This window comes from Amia ocellicauda, chromosome 23 (genome assembly GCF_036373705.1).
Source record: "Amia ocellicauda isolate fAmiCal2 chromosome 23, fAmiCal2.hap1, whole genome shotgun sequence".
NCBI classification, from domain to species: Eukaryota; Metazoa; Chordata; class Actinopteri; order Amiiformes; family Amiidae; genus Amia; species Amia ocellicauda.
The window spans coordinates 16389535-16411632 of NC_089872.1; the positions used below are offsets into that span (position 1 = coordinate 16389535).

Here is a 22098-nt window from a genome sequence, read left to right on the forward strand (position 1 = left end):
CACCCTGTGGGTCATATCCTCGACTCAAAACATAAGTAATGTTCACCTGTTATTCCAGTAAGGTAGATGAACACAATGATGCATTGGTGATTCTTAAGACTATAAATGCAGTGGGACATATTATCTCACATCTATACAACGTTATACAGAAGTCAGCATCTGACGTCAGATTTTGGTCATATAATTGTTGTATGTGAAAGTTGGATTGACGTTAGAATAATGTCGTTGTTACGATATCAGAATCTGACGTCATTCCAACTTTCACATACAACCATTATATGACCAAAATCTGATGTCACATGATGACTTCTGTATAACGTTGTATAGATGTCAGAATCCAACTTCAGAATTTGGTCATATAATGGTTGTGTGTGAAAGTTGGAATGACGTCAAATTCTGAGGCTGTAACAACGACATTATTAGCACAACAGGTTTTTAACACAGCTGAGCTGATGAATCAAAGGTGTATCAGGAAGCGTCATCAGGTAAACAGCCAATCAGATGTGAGAAAGGACCTGTTCACCTTGGAGACAATCTGACAATGTTGAAAATGTTGGAATTTGTTGCTTAAATGTTTAACTGCTACCCAGCTAACACACAAAGTTGCCACGGCATTGTATAACATTGGTAGCATTTTGCTGAATAAATTTATGTTGAACCAACATTGACAATTCAATGTCAATTCCATTTGCAAATCCAACACATTTTCAACAAAATGTCAACATTGGTTATTAAACATTGAATCAACGTCTAGAATTCAACATTGAATCAATGTTGGGAATTAGACGTTGATTGCATTTGCAAATCCAATCAATTTTCAATGTAAATTCAATGTGGAAAAAAGACATTGAAACAATGTTGTCATGATACTTTCTCCACATCACTCTTCTGTTTCTGATGACTACAACTGTAGTGTCTTCTTGTTTCTCATTGCTGCTATTGACTTCAGCGAGCGCTCTGATTTCAGCATGGCATTTTCTTCCTTGTTTCATATATGCCATTTCTGAGGGGGGACACTGCATATAGGGGACACTCCAAATATAAAGTTGTTTTTTTCACTGGAAAATCTGGTAATTCAAAATTTTGATTGAATCCAAATAAACATATTTTAAACAACTACACCAGTTGACTTATTCAAGCTTCAATATTCTTTTCACAATTAAATAATAGAACAACACAACTTACAACAAGACCTGGAGCCAGGTGCATTAAAGCCATAATCTAAACTTAACTCCCAAGCAGGGTTTAAAATACACTCTCTTCAAAATGACGTTTCCCATCATGCTTACCCTAAAATTTTGTTTTGAAGAGTTGAGTTGAGAGTAGTTTTAAATCCTGCTTGGGAGTTAAGTCTGGTTTAATGTTTTATGCAACCGGCTCCTAGTTGGTTATCCCATTTATAAAAGGGATACAAAAATGCATAGAAAAAACAAATCCTTTATGTTATTTTTTATTTAAAACGGACAATTTTATTATATTATTCCACCAGACAATTTAAAACTGAAGGTTTTCAACACAACAACAAATACAATAAGCTACAATTTTATCTCAACCAGGATTACAAATATTACACCTATAATACATGCCATAAGTATTGTTATTGTTATCTTTAACTTTGGCCTGAGCATTGTGACCAATGCTTTTCATTGTGGAAAGATGGGATAAAAGTAATGCTCAGAAGGTATATGGGGGACTTTTTCTGACTGTCAATTGTGTTTGGGGTTGACCTGCGTGTAGAGGCTGTGGAGCTACCTGTACTGTACCTGTCATTATAACATTGTGTACCCAGTGGGGATGGAGACATTTTATTCTCTAATGTAAGCATGAAATCTTTAATAGAGATTTATGCTGAGTAGTTAACAGAAAAATCAGGGCAAACTGGGCCACACGATTTTAAACATTGAGGGCAGTTCACCATTGATCTGCAGTATATTAAAAATATATTTTTCGCCAGAGGACTTTCTCAGCCAAAGATTTCAGAAATACCTTGCAAGCCCATTTTCAAGATGTTCACATCCAGTGCTTAGAATGGTGTGTCCCCTTTCTGTCCTGGTGAAGTTGTTGCTAGATTGAATGCCACAGTTAAATGTGACTTAACCTTTCAAAATGATTTATATAACGGTCCACATTCTAGGACTTGGAATTGAGTCTCAGCTCAGTGTGTTATTTGATGAAGACGGAGGACAGTAATTATGTCTTTCTCAATCAGGAGGGCTATTCACACAAGGCATTAAGTAAAGCATCAAACCTCTTAATGTAGTGCCAACAGCTTCACAGATTATATTTCCTCAGTTTCATTTACATCCCTGATTAATTAATCTATTACCCATTCGAGTTTTAATTTTGCAGCACAGTTACAGACAGCAATAGTAAACCTAGTGGGGGACTCAAAAATGAGGGATTCAATGGCCTACACAGCCCCAAATCACTCTAGTATGAGCTGAACAAGCAAGACAATGTTTCCTTAAAGGTCAAACAAGGTCCATACATGGCAAACCATAAATACACAACATACTTGCTCTGTAGAATAATCATTATGAGATGCTATTTTCAATTTCTGTAAATGACACAATTCTGAAGCAAAGGCTGTATCTCAAATTATTACTTCAGCTTGGAGTTTCAGAACTTCTCCAACTTAGTATTTTTTGCCTTCAGTATCATATAAGAAAGGATGTCTCTTTTTCACAGTTATTATGGCGTTTGTAATGTCTTTTAAGTGTATCCAGTGCAGTATAAAACTTAATTCTCAGTGAAAATGTTTTGTAACAAAAAGTTTGCTTCACAGATCCTTGCCAGCCAGATGACATTACGTTTGCTTCCCATAGATGATTAAGCACACAGCTTTTCTCTACATTTTTTTTTACCAAGATAAAATATCAGGTGCATCAGATATTTACAAATATATATCTGGATATAATGTATTCCAAGTAAGCGATATGAGTACTTTTGTGTTATAAAAAATAAATTTTGAATGTGAGCAGACAATTAAAATATCTGTTTAAAGGCCATAATGTTCTGTGAAATAATATCAGTGATTGAAATATTGTAGCTTCTTGTGCTGGTGAGTCGGCACTGCTCAGGGAGGCTGGCACTTGCATTATAGGGCAACGAGCTTGCTGGGAGGGACCTAGCAGGGACTTTGGTGGATGCTGTGGACCTGAGGAAGGAAGTGGTCAGTCATGTAAATAGTTGTGGTCTGCTGTAGTGTGTGTGGGCAGCTGTGCTCCGTATTCTATATTGAATGGACTGTGTTGGACTGAGATATCTGTTCCCTTGAATATATAGTCAAATTGACTGTTTTTGTTGTTCTTTTCTTGTACTCTTTTTCTTTGGCTATTTGTGTGTTTTTCCATTTTTTTAAAAAATCTGGAATAATTGTATTTATAAATGTACATGGTAGAATAACCAGTTCAAGATCATATGAGTTCAGTATCTAAATTAAAGGACGTTCCTTATTCGTACCAGAGTGTGGTGAATTATTTTGTCTGAAAACCCCACCGTTTCAAACTGTTAATGGTAATTATTACTATTTGCTAAACTAAATTCTTATTCAATGATAAACTGCAGCATTAATAAAGCAAAGTCACATCAACAAAACAAATCAAGGTGATGGTTCATATCCGGGTGGTGGCTCTTATCACACATGACAATGTGTTAAATGAAATTAAACTGCTGTTATTTACTAGGCAAAACGTTACAGAGATAAATTACTTTAGCATAGAACAAATCAAAACCTTGACATAAATTGTGCGCTATCGAGCTCTCATTTATAAGTAGTAGAAAGTGGCTCCCGACTGATTGGATTCAAGTTTTTAGTTTGCAGATTCGGGCTAGGTCACATTTTTAATTTGTAATTCATAGGCCTTAATCTGAAGGGGGTCTAACCTACTACTTGATGACTTCTACATTTTATTTTCAAACTATCACAGCAGTACATCTAATAATTGGTACTCCTGTTGTCATGTCATGGAGTAAACAAGTCTCCTGAATTCTGCAGCCTATTTAAAGAGATAATGAGTAAAAAATGAAACAAAACACCCCTTATCTTCATGCTCTGATTGTTTTTAATCATTATATAATAACAGTATGACACAACCCATCTTTATAATGCCATATTACCATTCTGACCTGTACGTGCATTGATGTTGTCCATACCATATCAGACTGCACTAATGCACTGCTACGACCTTCAATGATATCTCTATCAATGATGTCATACTTGTGTTAGTCTTAGATGCATTTAATGATCAGATTTCATAGCCACAGGTGAGTAATGGTAGTATGCATTGATCACATAGTTTTCTTGTCAAGCAGATGGGGAGATTTCCTTTCAATATCACACCACTCTTTCCAAATGTACTCCATGCCTTTTGTATTCTTCTTTGGTTATTGCTGACATTTACTATAAATTGTCTTACAGTTAAAGGTAATCAGCTTTAGCATTCAAGTTTTGAATAAAATATGTATGAATCATTTTATAACTTCACAAAATGGGACACCATTAGGACCCACAATAGGAAGGGTGTGAATACTTTTGCAAGGCACTATATATATACACACATACACATACAGAGAGAAAGAGAGAGAGAGAGAGAGAGGGAGGGAGAGATAGGTAAAGGGTTAGATTAGAAAAAATGAATGAAGAAAGTGAAGAATATATACAGAAATAAAAAAACTATTGCATCAGAGGGCTTAGTCTGAACATTACTGTATGAAAGGCGAATTTAAGCACCACACCTGATAATTATCTATTCAACAATGGCAACATAATGACTAGGGTGTTTTTAAATACCTTAGATCACAGATGGTTCTGTACTATGTGATACTGTACTGTTGTGTGCATATGGAAAATGTATTTAAATTACCATTACAAAGCACTACAATAACATATATATATATATATATATATATATATATATATATATATATTCCAATTTTAATAACAGGGTCAAATTGACTTATTGCTTATTTATTAACTCTTATGTTTTCCAGAGTTGTGGCAAAGGATTCCAGTCCAGAAAGCAATAGATTCAAACAGCATTTTAGTGGTCTGCAATGATCCCAAGAAATACACATTCTTTGGCCAGCAGAGTAAAATATATGTGATTTATTGAACCCCTAATTTTAAAGAGAAAGAAAAAGTTCTAAGCAAACGCCTCTGAATTTCTAATACACTGTTTTCTGATTGCTGTCATGATGCTTAAAGCGGAATCATAACAGATGCTGGCATCATGCTTCAGTCCTGAGCTGAGCACTGCAGTGGAATGAATATTATTATATTTTTGGTCTGACTGCATTATTTTTAATGGGGGTTCACGTTTGGTTCTTTTATTTGACTACAGCTTTTCCCTTGGAGATTTTCCCAATTAAAAATAATATTTATGTAATACAATTCATATTTATAATCCTTGCGTTCTATGGGATGAGGCAGATCAATGGTTCCTCACACGTTTTCATGCCTAAGTCACACCTGCAGAACAGCACAGCAACCTTCTCCACCCGCCCACTCCTTTATAAACTTCCAAAGCTTGTAAGATCTCTCCTTTCTGTGCTGCAATGCAGTATTATAGTTGATCTGAATATCACGTAGGTTCTAGATTCTAAGTCTAAATGGTCATATCTGTATGAAATGTGGCTCTGTATATAAAGAAATCCTAAATTCAAATGATTATTTAGTGTGTGGCTCTTCAGAAATCCCATGGCACGCGTGTTTATGCCTGAAGACACACCGGTGTGCCGTGGTACAATGGTTGGCAAACACTGATGTAGATGATGCAGAATCAATGCTTCTTTTAGTCTCAAATGTAAGGCTTACATTAATATTAATCAGAACTGTGCTCAGCATAAAACGCTCCCCCTCGATAAGTGCTATAAAGTGTGATATTTTTTCCAATGAGCTATGATGAAGTTAATGGAAGTTATGTATGTGTGTTGTACTGTCAAGCAGGTCCCAACATGAGGCAAGAATCATGCTTGAAATCTGCCTTTTTACATCACTGCATTTAAGCCTTTGCCAAAGCATTGCTATATCTGGACAATTGAATAATCAACGTTTGCCATTCCAGAAATTAATTCACAAAAGAGGCAAAAATACAAGAGAATGAACACAGACTTTTTGGTTATGGTGAGTCCATCACAAATGATCAGTATTAAAAAGTCTAACTCACTAGTAGGAGAAATATCTGAGTTTCAGTCTTGCCTGATTTATTGCTTTAAAAAACAGAAAGTTATAAAAGACTCTAAAGTCACAGTGATTTGAAAATATATTAGTGCCAGAGAACAATGAGTTATCTCCTATGTGGAACTTTCTATATTCTGTTTTATTCTAAGTCTCTATTTAAAAGTATTTTTAATTTAATAATGTATGAACTTCTATCTCCCACAAAGTACTTTTTATTATGTTCTATGCAGGACCCTCTGCGATATCCTGAGTGCTTTCATATGAACACTTTCAGAGCAGAGCACAGTGCCAACATCAGAGTTATTAAAACATTATTAAAGTAATTAAAATGTAATTATCATATTTTTTTGTGGGTCATTGTGGTGAAATTTGATTACCATATGTACGTCACAATCTATATTAATTTATTGAATTGTGTCGTAATGTTTCCACTGTTTTTTAATTCCATTGTAATAATTCCTACAGTTAATCCTGATGTTTTGCCAGATTTATTTTCCATATATTTTATGGTGTGACTATATATAAAAGTGTTCTAGGTATATACAATCAGAAGTCCTATATATTAAATAAAAAGTCATGTGTAGAAATGCTGTGCAACAGATTCTACCTGGTATAGGTTTTCCCTGGCAGTAATATGAGTCTGTACTGTGATGGTTTTAGTATTTAATTAAAAAGTGCCTTCCATGTCAGCTGTAGTATCTCGCCCCATGCTTACATAAAGCAGCCCTCAAATTCAACCAAAATATATAAATTTGGCTTCTTATTTTTTACCTAAACCCTGAATATAAACACCTTAATACCACAAGATGCAGATATGACATTTAAAGATAATATTTAAGGTAAAAAAAAACAACTAAACAAAAACATGTTCTATATGTACAAGAAATGGCGTAGAAACAGTGTAGAACAGAAATACAGAATGAGGTATTACAAATGTAATCCAATACATAATTTAACCCAGGAATAGTAGCACAAGAATGTGTGTACGCACTGTAGTCTCAAACAAACAGTATGGCCATTAACATTACTGTTTCTTATCAGTTTATGTCTTTAAAATATGTTTTTCTGCTTTGGATTTTCCCATTAGCATTGTCAGTTTTCCCGCCCTATGCCCTACTTGTGTTTAATAAGATTTCCTACTCGTTGCATGAATCTGCCAAATTTATTCTCAGTGTGAGTGTAGCTTTGATACCCTGTAGAGTTATGACGTGTGAACGCAGAGCCAGTTCTTCCCTGACTGTTGAAGATGGTCTTGTTTTTCTCGGGTGCGTGGATGGTCGTGGTGGCTGCAGTGTGATCCGAAGCCGACGGCTGCTTTTCAAACGTGCAAAAGGGCTCAAAGCGGCTGTACACCCTTTTCTCAGTCAGACGGTTCTTGTTCGTGTAGTCCGTCACCGGGCTTGGTTTCTCATAACAGCCGCCGGTCGTCTGTGGCCGATGTCTGTCAAGTGTACTGGAAGAGACAGCAGGGACGCTGGGGATGTTCTTTGATGATTGGCCGGTCTGATCGTGTAGCTCTTCGGTGCTGAACCGTGGTGCCGATGCATTGCCCCCATCATCTGAAAAATGGTTCTCCTTCACCCGAAGTCTTGCATTTATCCTGACGGGACTGCTGTGACCAAGAGATTTGATGGAGTTCGCCTCAGTGCTGTTCATTTTCTTCCCTTTGCCTGATTTGGGATTCTGTTCATCGTCATCCGATATCAACGTGTCCGTACTGCTGCTACAGATCATATTAGTTGAGCCGTTTTTGCTTTTTGTATCTTTTCCCGTTAAACTAAGGAGGGATTTGATTTTCTTTGTGCTCCTTTTAAAGAAGCGTGGGGAACTCTGCCCGCTTTTATTAGACTTCAGGGAAGGCTGTTTATTCTCTTCCATAGAAGTAACAGATACAGTTCTTGATGGCGGATTTTGCAAGTTTGGAATTGAAAGCTGATTTTTATTGTCATCGCTATTGACATCATGCTGTGAGGAAGACCTGAGTCCATCCAGGTGAGGCACAGCCGTATATTGGCCATACCTTTCACTCTCATTCCTGGCATTAGTTTCAGTCTGTCCTCGGCCTAAACTTCCATACATGTAGCTTGATGATTGTTTGTCAGATCTATAGTCCGCATTTGGCCTTGAATCATGCACGTTATGCCTGTTATAAGCATAGGTGTTTTCCTGATGTAAAACATCGGGCTTATTGGCTGATGGTCTATTATAGGAAGAGTAAACAGAGTGATAGGGGTCTTTACCAGTGCCATAGTTCATATTTGTTTTGGGCTCATCGTAGATCTGTAAACTACGCCTTTTTAGCATGTAGTTATCATCCTGCCTCATTCGGTTTTCTACTTGTATTACTGGGTTCCTCTGCACAGCGGAGTAAAACTTATTGCCGGAGGGGGCAGCTAGATCATTGTTCGGTCTGGAAGATGAGTTGGCTGTAAAACTGTTCGATTCTGGCTGCTCCGGTATCGTTGACTTGAAAACGAGGGAAGACCGTAGGCGGGAATGCATGTAAAGAGGATTCTGTTTGCCATCTTTGGAATCTAAACCCTCATATTGCATGGCTGCATGGTCTAAGTAGTCTCCAGAGTCCCCACCAGGAAAGTCACTGTTGTTGAGGTACGATTCGATCCGCCAGGTTCGTAAGAAGGACTTCGCCGTGCGCTCGAGGGTTGGCATGTTCTGCTGCAAAGAAAGAACTTGCTTGTCAGTACCGTGAAATGACTGTCGGAAATTTGTATTCCTGTTGTATGGTTGGTTTAGTCTGCCTTGGTGGTACTGATCCCCTGCACCTCCAGACAGGTAATTGTGTCTCCCAGGGGGATTGTCCACTGCTGCTGCCACATTCCAATTACTTGCTAAATATTTCCGGTGTGGAAGGTAGGAGATTTCCTGTTTCTCTCCAGCATAACTGTGTCTTTTCAGGAAGTTATTAGTCTCCGAAGACTGAAGTTGCTGGATACGGCTCTGTATGTTATATCCTGTTTTGATTGCTGGTCTGTACCCAGAAGTCCTCGTTTGATATGGGTCCTCTTCATAGTCTTCCATGTTGTTCTTTACATTGAGCTGTCTTCCACAGGCTTTCATGTAAACCGTGTCGAGGGTATGTCTCAACTTGTCTCTTCGCTCAAACGGTTGGCCACAATGCGAAACATACGAGGTCACAGAGTTGGTTCCATTTTGCCATCTGTCGTGCTTTCTGTCCAGCAGCACAGTCTCTGGAGCAAAAGCGTCGGGGACCGTGGAACGTGCAAACAGCATTCTGTATTCTTCATCGTAAGAATGGACCAGTTGGCCTGTGATTACTTGCACCATGCTGAGATTGATCTTCTCAAAGGACCACATGAAACTGAAAGGAAAACAAGAAGAGACTTATAATATAGGCTTACAACATCAACAGACATGCATTGATTACATGGAAAATGAATTTAAATGTAATTTGTGTTTCTTTTAACAGATGCAGAGTATCACCATAACAAGATGCAACTAGATTTTAAATATACACTCACCTAAAGGAGTATTAGGAACACCATACTAATACTGTGTTTGACCCCCTTTCGCCTTAATTCTACGTGGCATTGATTCAACAAGGTGCTGAAAGCATTCTTTAGAAATGTTGGCCCATATTGATAGGATAGCATCTTGCAGTTGATGGAGATTTGTGGGATGCACATCCAGGGCATGAAGCTCCCGTTCCACCACATCCCAAAGATGCTCTATTGGGTTGAGATCTGGTGACTGTGGGGGCCAGTTTAGTACAGTGAACTCATTGTCATGTTCAAGAAACCAATTTGAAATGATTCGACCTTTGTGACATGGTGCATTATCCTGCTGGAAGTAGCCATCAGAGGATGGGTACATGGTGGTCATAAAGGGATGGACATGGTCAGAAACAATGCTCAGGTAGGCCGTGGCATTTAAACGATGCCCAGTTGGCACTAAGGGGCCTAAAGTGTGCCAAGAAAACACCCCCCACACCATTACACCACCACCACCAGCCTGCACAGTGGTAACAAGGCATGATGGATCCATGTTCTCATTCTGTTTACGCCAAATTCTGACTCTACCATCTGAATGTCTCAACAGAAATCGAGACTCATCAGACCAGGCAACATTTTTCCAGTCTTCAACTGTCCAATTTTGGTGAGCTTGTGCAAATTGTAGCCTCTTTTTCCTATTTGTAGTGGAGATGAGTGGTACCCGGTGGGGTCTTCTGCTGTTGTAGCCCATCCGCCTCAAGGTTGTACGTGTTGTGGCTTCACAAATGCTTTGCTGCATACCTCGGTTGTAACGAGTTGTTATTTCAGTCAAAGTTGCTCTTCTATCAGCTTGAATCAGTCGGCCCATTCTCCTCTGACCTCTAGCATCAACAAGGCATTTTGGCCCACAGGACTGCCGCATACTGGATGTTTTTCCCTTTTCACACCATTCTTTGTAAACCCTAGAAATGGTTGTGCGTGAAAATCCCAGTAACTGAGCAGATTGTGAAATACTCAGACCGGCCCGTCTGGCACCAACAACCATGCCACGCTCAAAATTGCTTAAATCACCTTTCTTTCCCATTCAGACATTCAGTTTGGAGTTCAGGAGATTGTCTTGACCAGGACCACACCCCTAAATGCATTGAAGCAACTGCCATGTGATTGGTTGGTTAGATAATTGCATTAATGAGAAATTGAACAGGTGTTCCTAATAATCCTTTAGGTGAGTGTATACTTGTATTTGTCCCATGATAATTGCTTGCTTTAAAGTGTTATTTTAGAAACATCTACAATGCTAAGCTGATCATAACTGAGTTTATGGAAGCATTTTTTTAAAGCTTTTCAATTAGATCAATCATGGAAAATATATAGTTTTCAATCCATTTTAAAACACTTTAGATTGACTTTCACCAGTGGCTTTTACAAGGCTTGTATTGTAGGTGTAGGTAGTGGGTATAAATACCTGTATGAACCGTAGATCACCGTGAGGCAGTCAATCAAGATAAACTTCTGCTCCATTGCTCCATAGAATTTGGCACCTGATCTGCACATGTATTCCTGGCCCTTTACTGTGCGTACCCTCATGTTCTGAAACCGCAAAATCAAAACTGCATATCAGTATTTCAAATGCACAAACATTGATCTAAAAGTTAATAAACACTTTACTATAATTGTACACATTAAGACATCACAGGAAAGCACATTGAGCAAGCATCATCACTGTTCTACATATGGTAATGTATGCGTTTGAATGGACAGGAAGGTTAAAAATAATATTTATTCAAACAACCAATCGTCTGTCTGAATATGCCTGTATTGTCTGTGTGGGTTTGACTATAAATATATTAGCAAAAGTACTTGTGCTACACTCCCTCTACGCAAAAAAAATATTTACTGGCCTGATCGACAATGCAAACTGAAGTAGAAAAAGTAACTCCTTCTTATCATAGGCATGGTAATTAAAGTAATGTTTTGTTAAACCACCCCACCTTATTATTCTTTTTAGCAGGGGATATTGATGAATAATGCATTTTTACATTTCAAACTTGCGTCTCTACTATATCCCTGTCACCAAGGATACACATCCTCATAGGATCACAAGATAAGTCATTTCCATTTACTGATTGGGGTCAGCAGAAGACTTATTAATCCCCATAACCTTGAGTTTGTCAAAGGACCATGAGAAATAAAACCTGCAGCTCAGACATAATCCTATCCTTTTCCTTATATGACATACGATCCGCTAATTGCATATGTATACAAATATCGCTGGGTGTGTTTAGATTTAATTAGCAATCTGAAGTGGAGTGGATGTTGTTGTGATTTACAATTATTTAACATTATGTCTTTTTTGTGAATATATTGGGTTTGAAAAGCATCGGGTTGCAGACAGTTGTTCAGACTGCTTGGGCGAGGCTGAAATCTTGGAAAACTTTGGGTGCAGCAGTTCTCTGAGGGCATTCTGGAAAGGCTGCAGTCCACATGCTGCAAAGTCAGTCCTCCTCTTTCGGGCTTTGAATCTCAGCACCTTTGTGCAGTTTTTCGGCTACATCCTGTTTTCATAACATGTCTAAACAAATTCATGTAAACGATGAATAGTCCAAAAGAAAACATGGCTCAGTTCACCTCATGAGATTTTGTGTGTGTGTCTTGCGAACAACTTTGCATGTTTGTACATGATCTTTGCCAAAGGCATTTATAAGGTGTGTCAGTAGATGTATAAATTACTCTTTCTTTTATGAATTTTCTGAAAAAAATATTAAACCTGCATTATGAATAAGCCCATAAGACTTTGACATAATAATACTTTGTACCTCAAAAAGAACGGAAAATGAAACTCATCCCAATCCTTTAAATAAATCAGTTACAAGGAAAAGATATATATTTAGAATTGTATAAATGTCCTCATTTCTATTTCTCCTTAAGTAGCACAAAAAGCACTTAAACCAGGTATTATTATTATTATTTTTTTTAACAGGTATCAAATAAACAGCATAGTGAGGCAATGTTGTTGTTTTAAGCAAAATTGTTCTGTCGTTCAATAAAGTAGAAAACTATTTTCTCCATCGTGACAATAGCACTCTGGCATCAAAAATAAATTGACTGGGAAATGCTGAGGCAAGAGAACAATATTTCAAATTATTTTACAACTGCAGTATTTGTTTCTGAAAATAAGTCCCAGTCTTTACTATTGAGGATTTAGTATTGATATACATGTGTGCATGTGTTTGTCCAAAAGAAAAACAACATCTATACTGTATATTAACTAAAACAAAATAAACAAATAGCAAAGTTACATTTAGTCAGTATATATGAAACATCAGACTCAACCAACCAGATATGACAGACGAGTTTTGACTTGTACCTTTGCGTTAGTAAATACTAGAAACAATCAACGCTGAAGCTGTCTGTGCAACTAAAGGGAGGGTGCAAGATCTGTGTTGGTGTAATTAATAGACAATGATCAGCACATACCACTTTAAGGGAGATGTCTTTTTGTTCTGAAAATCTACTTTACAGAGGCTGTAACTGGGAGGAATGGCCTGCCTTAACAACAAAATCACAAACAAACTGAGCAAGAAAGGAGTGACTAATTAGTAACTTGCATAATGTACCAGGAGGTTGCTTTATAGTTTGTTGAATGACATGTAATATAGTATAAGAGTAAAATAATTAGTTTACCATGTTGTATATATAATGCAAGCAGTGATCTGTATTTCACAGTGCTCTGTGTGCTAAACCAAAAAGACAAATACAAATATAAACAAAACTCAAACTCTTTATTGAGTCTACCTAAAATAACCGATCCCTCTTTAACAATTGTAACATTTTCTCTCTTTCAATGATGTCACATTTTGGTTTGTTCTGGGATCCATTCATTTATTTTTCTATCTCTTCTTGTTATTCTAAGCAGAGATCTTTCCATGCTTCATTGTGTCGTCTGCAACATTTTTGTATTGCGTGACCAGGTTTCACAGCCATAAGTGACAAAGTGAGCACTGGTAGTATGCATCGATCAGTGGGTAGATTTTCTTTTGAAAGCGTCCTGTTTCTTCCAAGCGCACTCCATCCCATTTTCACTCTTCTTTTGAATTCTTCCATAATATCTCTGTCTGCGCTGATCAGTTGTCCAAGATAGACTTATTTGAGTATTTATTGAACTATTTCAATTTTTCTAGATGTAAACATAACTTTTGTATAATTCAGGTTCCTTTTAAGTACAGTATTTCTGCTTGTAACTTGAAATCGTATAAACATGAGAATGTCATCAGCAAATCATAAGTTGTCCAAAGCTCCATTTAACTTGATTTCCCTTTCTTCCAAAGTCTTGAACATTTCTTCAACAGTTGCCGGGAAGAGTTTTAGAGAGATTGTGTCACACTGATGTACTACTTTACAGATCTTAATCTTTTAAGTATCTTGGTGGAGTTGGATTTAACAAGACTTATGTAGGTTTCATCAAGATCTTGATTTCTTAGAGCTCTGATTACCGAGTTTATATAAATTTGAATCAAATCCTCTCTCATAATTGGCAAAGCCCAGGCACAGAGAAAGCTAATTTTCTCTGCATCTTTCTCATACTGCTCGTACAACTTGTGTTGTATATGATCCATCATGCTATATCCACTTCTGAATCCAGCTTGCTTTCTTGGTTGGGCAAAGTCCAGGCTGTCCTGAAGGCAAAGTGCTTGTATCTTTATAATTTGGGAAGCAGACTACTGGGTCTATAGTTCTTCAGATCTATATACATCTATTGTCATGAGAATGCTTTTAAACATTACTCAGCTTCACATACCTATTCCATCTGACAATGTATATATTTAATACCAATGACATTTATCAATTCATACATCTCTGTGCCTCTTTAGAAAGAGTATAATCATGGAGCAGTAGGCGCATAAAATACATTTTCTTAGAAAAATGCAGCAGCACATTTCAAACTCTAAAACTGTCATATTCTTTAAATTATAATAATTGTATGTATGTCTATAATGCACCCTGTTCCACTGTGAAAGCAAGGATGGCCACCTTTAAATATTCCCCAAATCATGAATGTGTTCTTTAGCAACTGGTTCTTGTCTGAACGTGGTTACAATGGAATCTTGATAGTTTATTTTTAACTAATTTAAGGGGGATCTTTCATCCATAACAGTGCTAATTCACTACTACCAAAGACTGGACATACTTTGGACATTAGTGTAGCTTGAAACAATATCTCCATGTGTTGTCTGAAATTAGCCCTGGAAATCCGAAGGGAATGCATTGTCTTGACAGAAGGTTTATCCATCATAAGCATTCTTATAAAAAAAAATGTATGTGAGCCGAAAAAATAACAATGACATCTAATTTACTAATATGTCATAGTTAGGGCCAGGTTTTGTATGAAAGGTATAGGTGTGGCCACACACATACATGTATACAGTGCACACAGATATGTATTGTCTTACTCTTAGTCTCTGGACTTGTACTTCTTGTTTTTCAGCCATAGTTAGGAAGCTCTTCAACTGATAGTCATCAAGTAACAGGTACACAGGAACCCCCCGGACTGAAGCATCTACAATCTCCTTGAATATATCCACATCAGTAAAAACATCCATGACAATTGCAATGACCTGAGAAGAAAGAAACCAGACATGAAGACTAAGTTATTAAGAGATCATAGGTGTCAATTATGTAAGACGGAGCTGGCAAAGCTTTCACTAACAAACCCAATCCTTATTTTTACCAACTCAATTCAACCCTTACATTGTCAGTAGTTAATTGCAGAAGACTAAGTCAGAAGTCATTCAACAATATATTCAATTATTTTAAAAGAAAATAGAAACACTTCTCAGTATGAGTTAAACTTCTTAGTAATGCACACCATGTTTAAGGCTTCTTCTACGTGGAGAATGAAAGGGTTTCAGAGAATAAAACTCATTTACATTTTCTGTCGCTCTCTGTGAATTTTACGCTAAAGCATTTTAGAATTGAATACAGCCGGAGAGATTGAATTTAGACATATTTTAGTGCACGGCACATTTTTGACGTTCAAGATGGCTGTGATTTCCTTAAAGTAATAACAATAAATAATAATAATAATAATAATAATAATATTAAATAACTGGTGGTCATTAATTTGGGTATTTTTTTAATAATATGTGTTTTAAGTTTTAATTTAATAACATTTGAAAGCTCTTTTACTGGGAATGCATTATAATTACCAACTACATCTTAATCTTCTAAACGGTATGACTTGAACTTTCCATTTAGTCAAAGAATATTAAAACTTTAGTTTGTGACGTCTTTCACCTTATGCAAAGTAAGGGCAGGTCAGTCTGTTATGTGAAGATCAACAATGATTCAAAACCGGTTTATGGATTCAGATACTCTGTCATTTTACAAGGATGAAACCGTATTTGGTCCTAATTATATTTAACAATATACAATCCTAAAGAATTTGCATACTAGTAAATCATTATTTTTAAAGATAAAGTCAATAAAGATTCTTATCAATGTAGGTATTTAAGTAAGTACATAATAAATAATTTGAACATGTGTAACACCTTATATTGTTTATTTAAAGGAAAGAAACATTGAGGAATGTTTGTTTTGGCACTTTGTAAGCAATACGTGCATATTTGTGAAGCAACTCAGATTCAGATTTGCTGGAATGATTGGTTCCTGGACCATGAATTTACAATTACAAATTAAAGTGTGTATTTCTACCAACAACTCAAAGATATAGGTTAGAAGGGAAATATTTTAAGACAACTATTTCCAAGTTTATCAATGAAGATAAGTGTGGTCAATTGTTAATCAGGTATCTAAACACACCTATCCCTGGATAAGCCCCAACTAGCCATTGATCTCCAACAGATTGTCCTGTTTGAGTAGTTTATGAGGAATCTATATATTACCTTCCTTGCATCTTGAATGTGTTTTCTTACGACTTCTTTTATGGTTGGGCAGTTTTGTCGAGGTGGGTGGAAAAACAGATCTATGTGGGTTCGGGTCAGCTGGTCAGGTAGGACCTCTGGCCAGCCCAGATCAAGGTCTGGTGTTTCCACGTCAGACTCCACTGGCCAGTATGTCCCTGTGGAGGATGTGTCGTCTTGCAGGAGCTCACTGTCTTCAGAGGCATTGACGTCAAGGGCCCTGGCGGCATGATCTAGGATGAACTCGAGTTCCTCTTCAGAGAGAAAGTCCCCGATGTTTTCAGACGAGAGGAATTCCTGATAACTTTCTTTCCCTCCCTTCACCAGAGCATCTATGGCCAGACGATAGGACTCCTTGTAATGTGGTAGAACGTAATCCTCTGGCTTGAACTCTCCTTTTAGAGAGGATAGCAGTGATAGTGTTTCCATTATCACTGTAATATCAAGCAGCAACTCCTTTAATGAACATCAGGATGCTAATATGGGGCACCTGTAAAACATAATGCAAACACATTAGCACTGTCTCCAAATAAAGATAAATGAAATTACATTTACATTCTGCCTAAGCTGTCAAACTTGTATTGTAATTCTTACATGTACCTATCTACATAATTACAGCTATATATTATGTAATGCTATAGGGTCATTATGATATTGTTCTCCTTTTTTCCAAGATAACCTTGTGAAACTGTTTTCTTTGTAACACCTTCTTTAAAAAAAAAAAATGTGTGTGGACACCATGAAGAAGATTTTTCTTTTGTGTACAAAGTCAAGTGTAATCAGACAGCAAAATAAAAAGCGTGCAGTTGCAACGAGGATTGGTGAGTAATAACCCAGTTGTCAGCCCCTGGAGAATTGGTTTTCTACTACCATTTTGTTGAATTAGAGGCACAGCTGATGTAAAAGTAAAGGAGTTTTGACTCAGAAGGTCAGGCATCAGATATTAACCTTGGAAAACGTTAGTGAATAGGCTGACTAAAGTTTCAATGTGCATTGACTAACAAGATGTCCTTGACAGTAGAGATGGATCAATACTCAGTAAAAATCCTTAGAATAGATGTATTATCAGGGAAAATGATTGACACGACTCAGCACTATAGAGGAATATACTTCAGTGTAAATGTCTACAAAAAGCTGAATGCAAGTTTTGATATTTTCACTGGTGTCCAACAAACATGACAATAGTGGATTTTTTTCAGATAAACAAATACCTGCTCTGTAGCCCGGGATGATAAATAGATAAAATTAACAGCACAGAAATGAATGGACAAAAGGATCGATGAAGGATATTTACTTAAAATGCAGAAATCACTACCAAAGTCAAGATGTGTTTGGATACTAGTTAAAACATAAAAAACTGTGGGCTCAAAATTTCAAAAACGATCAGCAAAAAGTTAAAAACAATCTAAACAATATATTTTGTGTTTTTTAGTACAACAGTGTCTTGAATCTTCAGTACAGTCTATTGCATTGTAGAAGCAAACTGTGGGAAAATACAAGACCCACCTGGAGTTCAGGGTAATCCAAGTCATTTCACAGGAAGCGTACTTGATGAATCAAATAAATCATTGTCCCTGCATTTTAGTGCTACTGTTCTGGAGAGAATGATTTTCTCTTAAGAATCAGTGCTTGATCCTAACAAAAAGTACAGGAAACAACATTCAAACATGTACAGGGCCAAATGTATGATTGACTAGTTTACCGTTTAAATAACATTTAGTGGATTTAGTATTCATGAAGTAATCCTCAGATCAAATCTATTTATGTTTTTCTGTTAACTTAGCATATATTCAACTTCCACTTTCAAAATTGCAGTACTTTCCAACCAGAATAGGCTTGATGTATGAAAGTCCTGAATAAGCACATATCTTTATATTATCTTGGTGTTATATAATATAATATAATATAATATAATATAATATATAATAATAATAATAATAATAATAATAATAATAATATATAGCTAATGCTTTAAAGGTCACTTCATTCCAAATAGATATGGTTTTATTCTCACATTCCCACGCTGAACAACTCTGTGCTATAGTTGTGCCCTAAAGTGAAAATTAGTTTTACTTCTCCAATTCTGTGTTGATTGAGGCAGTTTTTTTTTTTTACATGCATTAATTCCCATGCAATGAACGTGCACGTATTCCTAGCAGTCTGATCACAGTGGGAAAGCCCAGGGCCTTATTGGTGTTAGACTGAGAGTAAAGTAATTGATTAATTAAGTGGCCTGAGAATTTAAGAGATGAAGTTGTGGATTGACTGATCGATCATCAATTAGTCTACTTGCTCCCCCACATCAATTAAGACGGGTGGCTTTCATGTGAAGGGAAATGGTTTATATAATATAGATTCCTGGGTTTATTCTCAACACAGAAAAATTATGTTTTCAGCATTTCATGATATTTTATTCCCCTCGTGACCCTTGATTTAACCAGGGTTACAATCCTAAGGAGACTCTTAATAGAAAATCCAGTCTGTGAAACTACAGAAATAGTGCGCCAGCTGCCACACAGCCCATGTTTGATCAAGAAAAGTTTTGTCGATATGTTCAGCTAAAATCGTTCTCCCCATTCCATTTTTAAGCCACACGATTTTTAATTTAAATCTTTTCTAACTCCTGTACATCAAACACCTGTGAAAGCAGCTTGTGTTGACACTCAAGTCTTTAAAGAGAGAATTCAATACATCTAAGAGAGACAACTCAGACAAATCCTATCCACCAAAACAGACCATGGGCATTGTGAGAAAAATAGTTTTCATAATGACACACATTAAACTTGAATGGTTACATAACTAAAATACAAAAATAGTGCCAATATTACAGATTTCTACACCTGATGAGAACAGTCTCTGTGTTCTGTAAAACTGTATACAATGCATTTATTAACATCTTACCTTCCTGACTAACTCCTAGTTATTGAAACGCTTATGTCAGAAATGAAACCTGATGTTTCACATGTTATCAAAACACGCTGCAGAGGCCAGCGTCATTAAACAGCCATGTAAGCGGATTTTGCAGATACATTAGCGCCCAGCAAAGCAATGGTCCCAAAGTGACTTCAGATACAGGTCAGAGATGAGGCTGTGAAAACTGCAGTCTATTGAATTGCCTGAACTATTGCAGCATTAATATATTGTTTAGATTAGATTAGTTTAGCTACTTTTTATAAAAAGGCTTGTATTTCCCTCAAGTAACATAATGAATCCCAGGTAACAGCCATTTACTTTATTTTAATGATTTAACCACCTCTCATAGAATATTAATTATCATAATACATCCTTATTCATTTTACAACAGTAAACATCACCTACCAGTCCTTGTAAAAACCCTTGATTTTACCCTTATCATGAATATCTTACACTGTTCACATTCTGTTTGGCAATGTTTACAGATAGTCATAATGCATTCCTTGGCATAAAATAAACCTTTCAAGAAAACATAGCCCAGTACAGACATAGTAAAGATAGCAGAGTAATCGCCATATATCTTGAAATGGGCTAAACTTACTTCTTCATTGTCAAAGGCACATCGTCTTCATAATCTTGTAAATTCCCATTAGACATTACATGTCTTCAGATACATTCAAACGTATAAGATATATACAAATTGGGAATACAAAAAGGAATACTTATGGACTTTGCTACCTACAAAGGAACAAAGACTAAACTAGGTGGTAAAGCACTGAGCAGTAGAGGGAGGGTGTGGAAACTCGTTTTCACATGCAAATAACCGCCATATGAAACCTGTTCGCAGGCCTGCAGCGGCAGCAAACCTGTTTTGAAATAAGTCACACCCATTTTTCATAGGGAAAGTTCAGAGTCCACCTACACGTCCTTCACAATTCACAACAGATCTGTGTCACTGGGAGCAGACATCAAAGGAAGAGGGTTGAAATCTATAGGCTTATGAGTTTTCCGAGCAGCGTTTTGGAATGGAAACTATCATTGAAAAAAGGCCATTTCAGATATGGTTGTACATTTATCCCAAATGGCACTAATAATAAATCTCACAATGCTGTTGTGTTGGGACCCACTGGAGTGGAAATAAATAAATGGAGCTTGGCTGCCAGGCAGAATCGTTATTTCATTTTTTTCAACAACTTGTGTCGTATCCCAGAGCTGGTAAATGATTACATTGTGTCTCTGTGTATGTACAGTATCTATGTACACAGACTACCAAGTGTCAGACTTTGTATTTGTATTGGTTTTCATGTCAGTCTTATGAATGTCAATTCTTAAGCAACTGCTATAAAAACAGCTATACATTGAAACTGGGTTCCCACCTTGTATTTTCCTTTAAAAACCTTTTTCTGCTTTCTGCCTCAAGCACAAATCCTATGTTTTGTGCTATCTCTTTATATCACCTGCTCAGCCAGGAATTCAGACCACTCCCTGTGAATCACTGCCCATGCTTTCCCCTAAGGTCACTGTGGCGATCCCACGAAGCTGCATTCAAAACGGTCAAGTAATTAGATATGTCTCTGTTACAAGTCCATTCATTACGGTCGTCAAAACAACAGAACAGAAAGTCATAAAGCTCTTATAGGTATGTAGGGAGGGGAAGAAAAATTAACACCAGCATAAAATGATGGCAATAGCTATATAAGTAATCATAAGGAGAATGAGAACTATTTAAAACTGAATATAAAGACATTAATATTTTAATTTTATTTTCATGTGCAATTATGTAGCCTACATTTAATGAAAACAAAAGCCAAGCCAATTAACTTTTGAAGGTCCTACTTTCAATTAGTTTTCTTACTCTTGATGTATTCTTATCAAAATGCCTTTCTACCTCGCTTATATTTTAAGTTGGATTTTCTCCCTCATTTGAACAAATAGAAAAGAACATATACACAAATACGGTTGGGAATACATTTCAGTAGCACGTGCTACTCTTGAAATTTAACAATAGCAGACACAAATCAGAAAGCACAAGAGACAAAGCTCATTGTAGCTTCATACAATACACAGCAGGGAGAACTTACAAACTATTATTTAGCAAGTTTGTTTTATTTTGTAAATTTTTCAAAGTTGTAGCAACTGACCTACATATAAACAATCTAAAGTTATAACATCCTCTGAATCAAATGACCTAGTTTCTGAGTCATTAAATATATCCTTCAACCTTTCTAGCAGTTATTTCATGTAAACATACCAGTTTTACTGAAAATTGAATATTGTTTCCCTCAACATTGATGTTTCATCTAAATGGCTCATTCCTCACCTCTATATGCTGCAACAGAAAGCGCCAGTGACACATATTCAAGCCTGTCTTGATTCGTGATAGAAATGGGCAAAACCTGGTTATTGCTCTCCTTTTAGAAAAACATGAGACATTTTCTCCATGATGGATAAAATCAGGTGTGACTGTGTGTAGGAGATATAAAACACACACCCACAAACCCTGCTTAACTAAATATGTCATAAAAAAATACAGTACAGTACAAAGCCCTCGCGTTGTTCCTACTTGCAGGCTAATCTATTTGCCCCATTCCTGTCCTGTGACTCATGGGACATT

The 22098-nt window shown here is 36.6% G+C and overlaps 1 protein-coding gene across 2 annotated transcripts; it reads right to left on the minus strand.

The window, feature by feature from the left end:
* Nucleotides 1-4041: 4041 nt before the first annotated feature.
* Nucleotides 4042-20276, minus strand: fam83b (family with sequence similarity 83 member B). Of its 2 annotated transcripts, none has more exons than XM_066696591.1 (5): nt 20086-20276; nt 16554-17061; nt 15102-15266; nt 11117-11241; nt 4042-9521 (listed from the first exon to the last, which is right to left on the minus strand). In XM_066696591.1, the coding sequence occupies exons 2-5, from the start codon at nt 16998-17000 to the stop codon at nt 7295-7297; spliced, it is 2964 nt and encodes a 987-aa protein (XP_066552688.1). In that variant the 5' UTR covers nt 17001-17061; nt 20086-20276; the 3' UTR covers nt 4042-7294. The 2 variants fall into 2 exon arrangements, with proteins under 2 accessions (XP_066552688.1, XP_066552689.1); XM_066696592.1 differs by lacking the exon at nt 20086-20276 and adding an exon at nt 18078-18212.
* Between the last annotated feature and the right edge of the window lie 1822 nt (nt 20277-22098).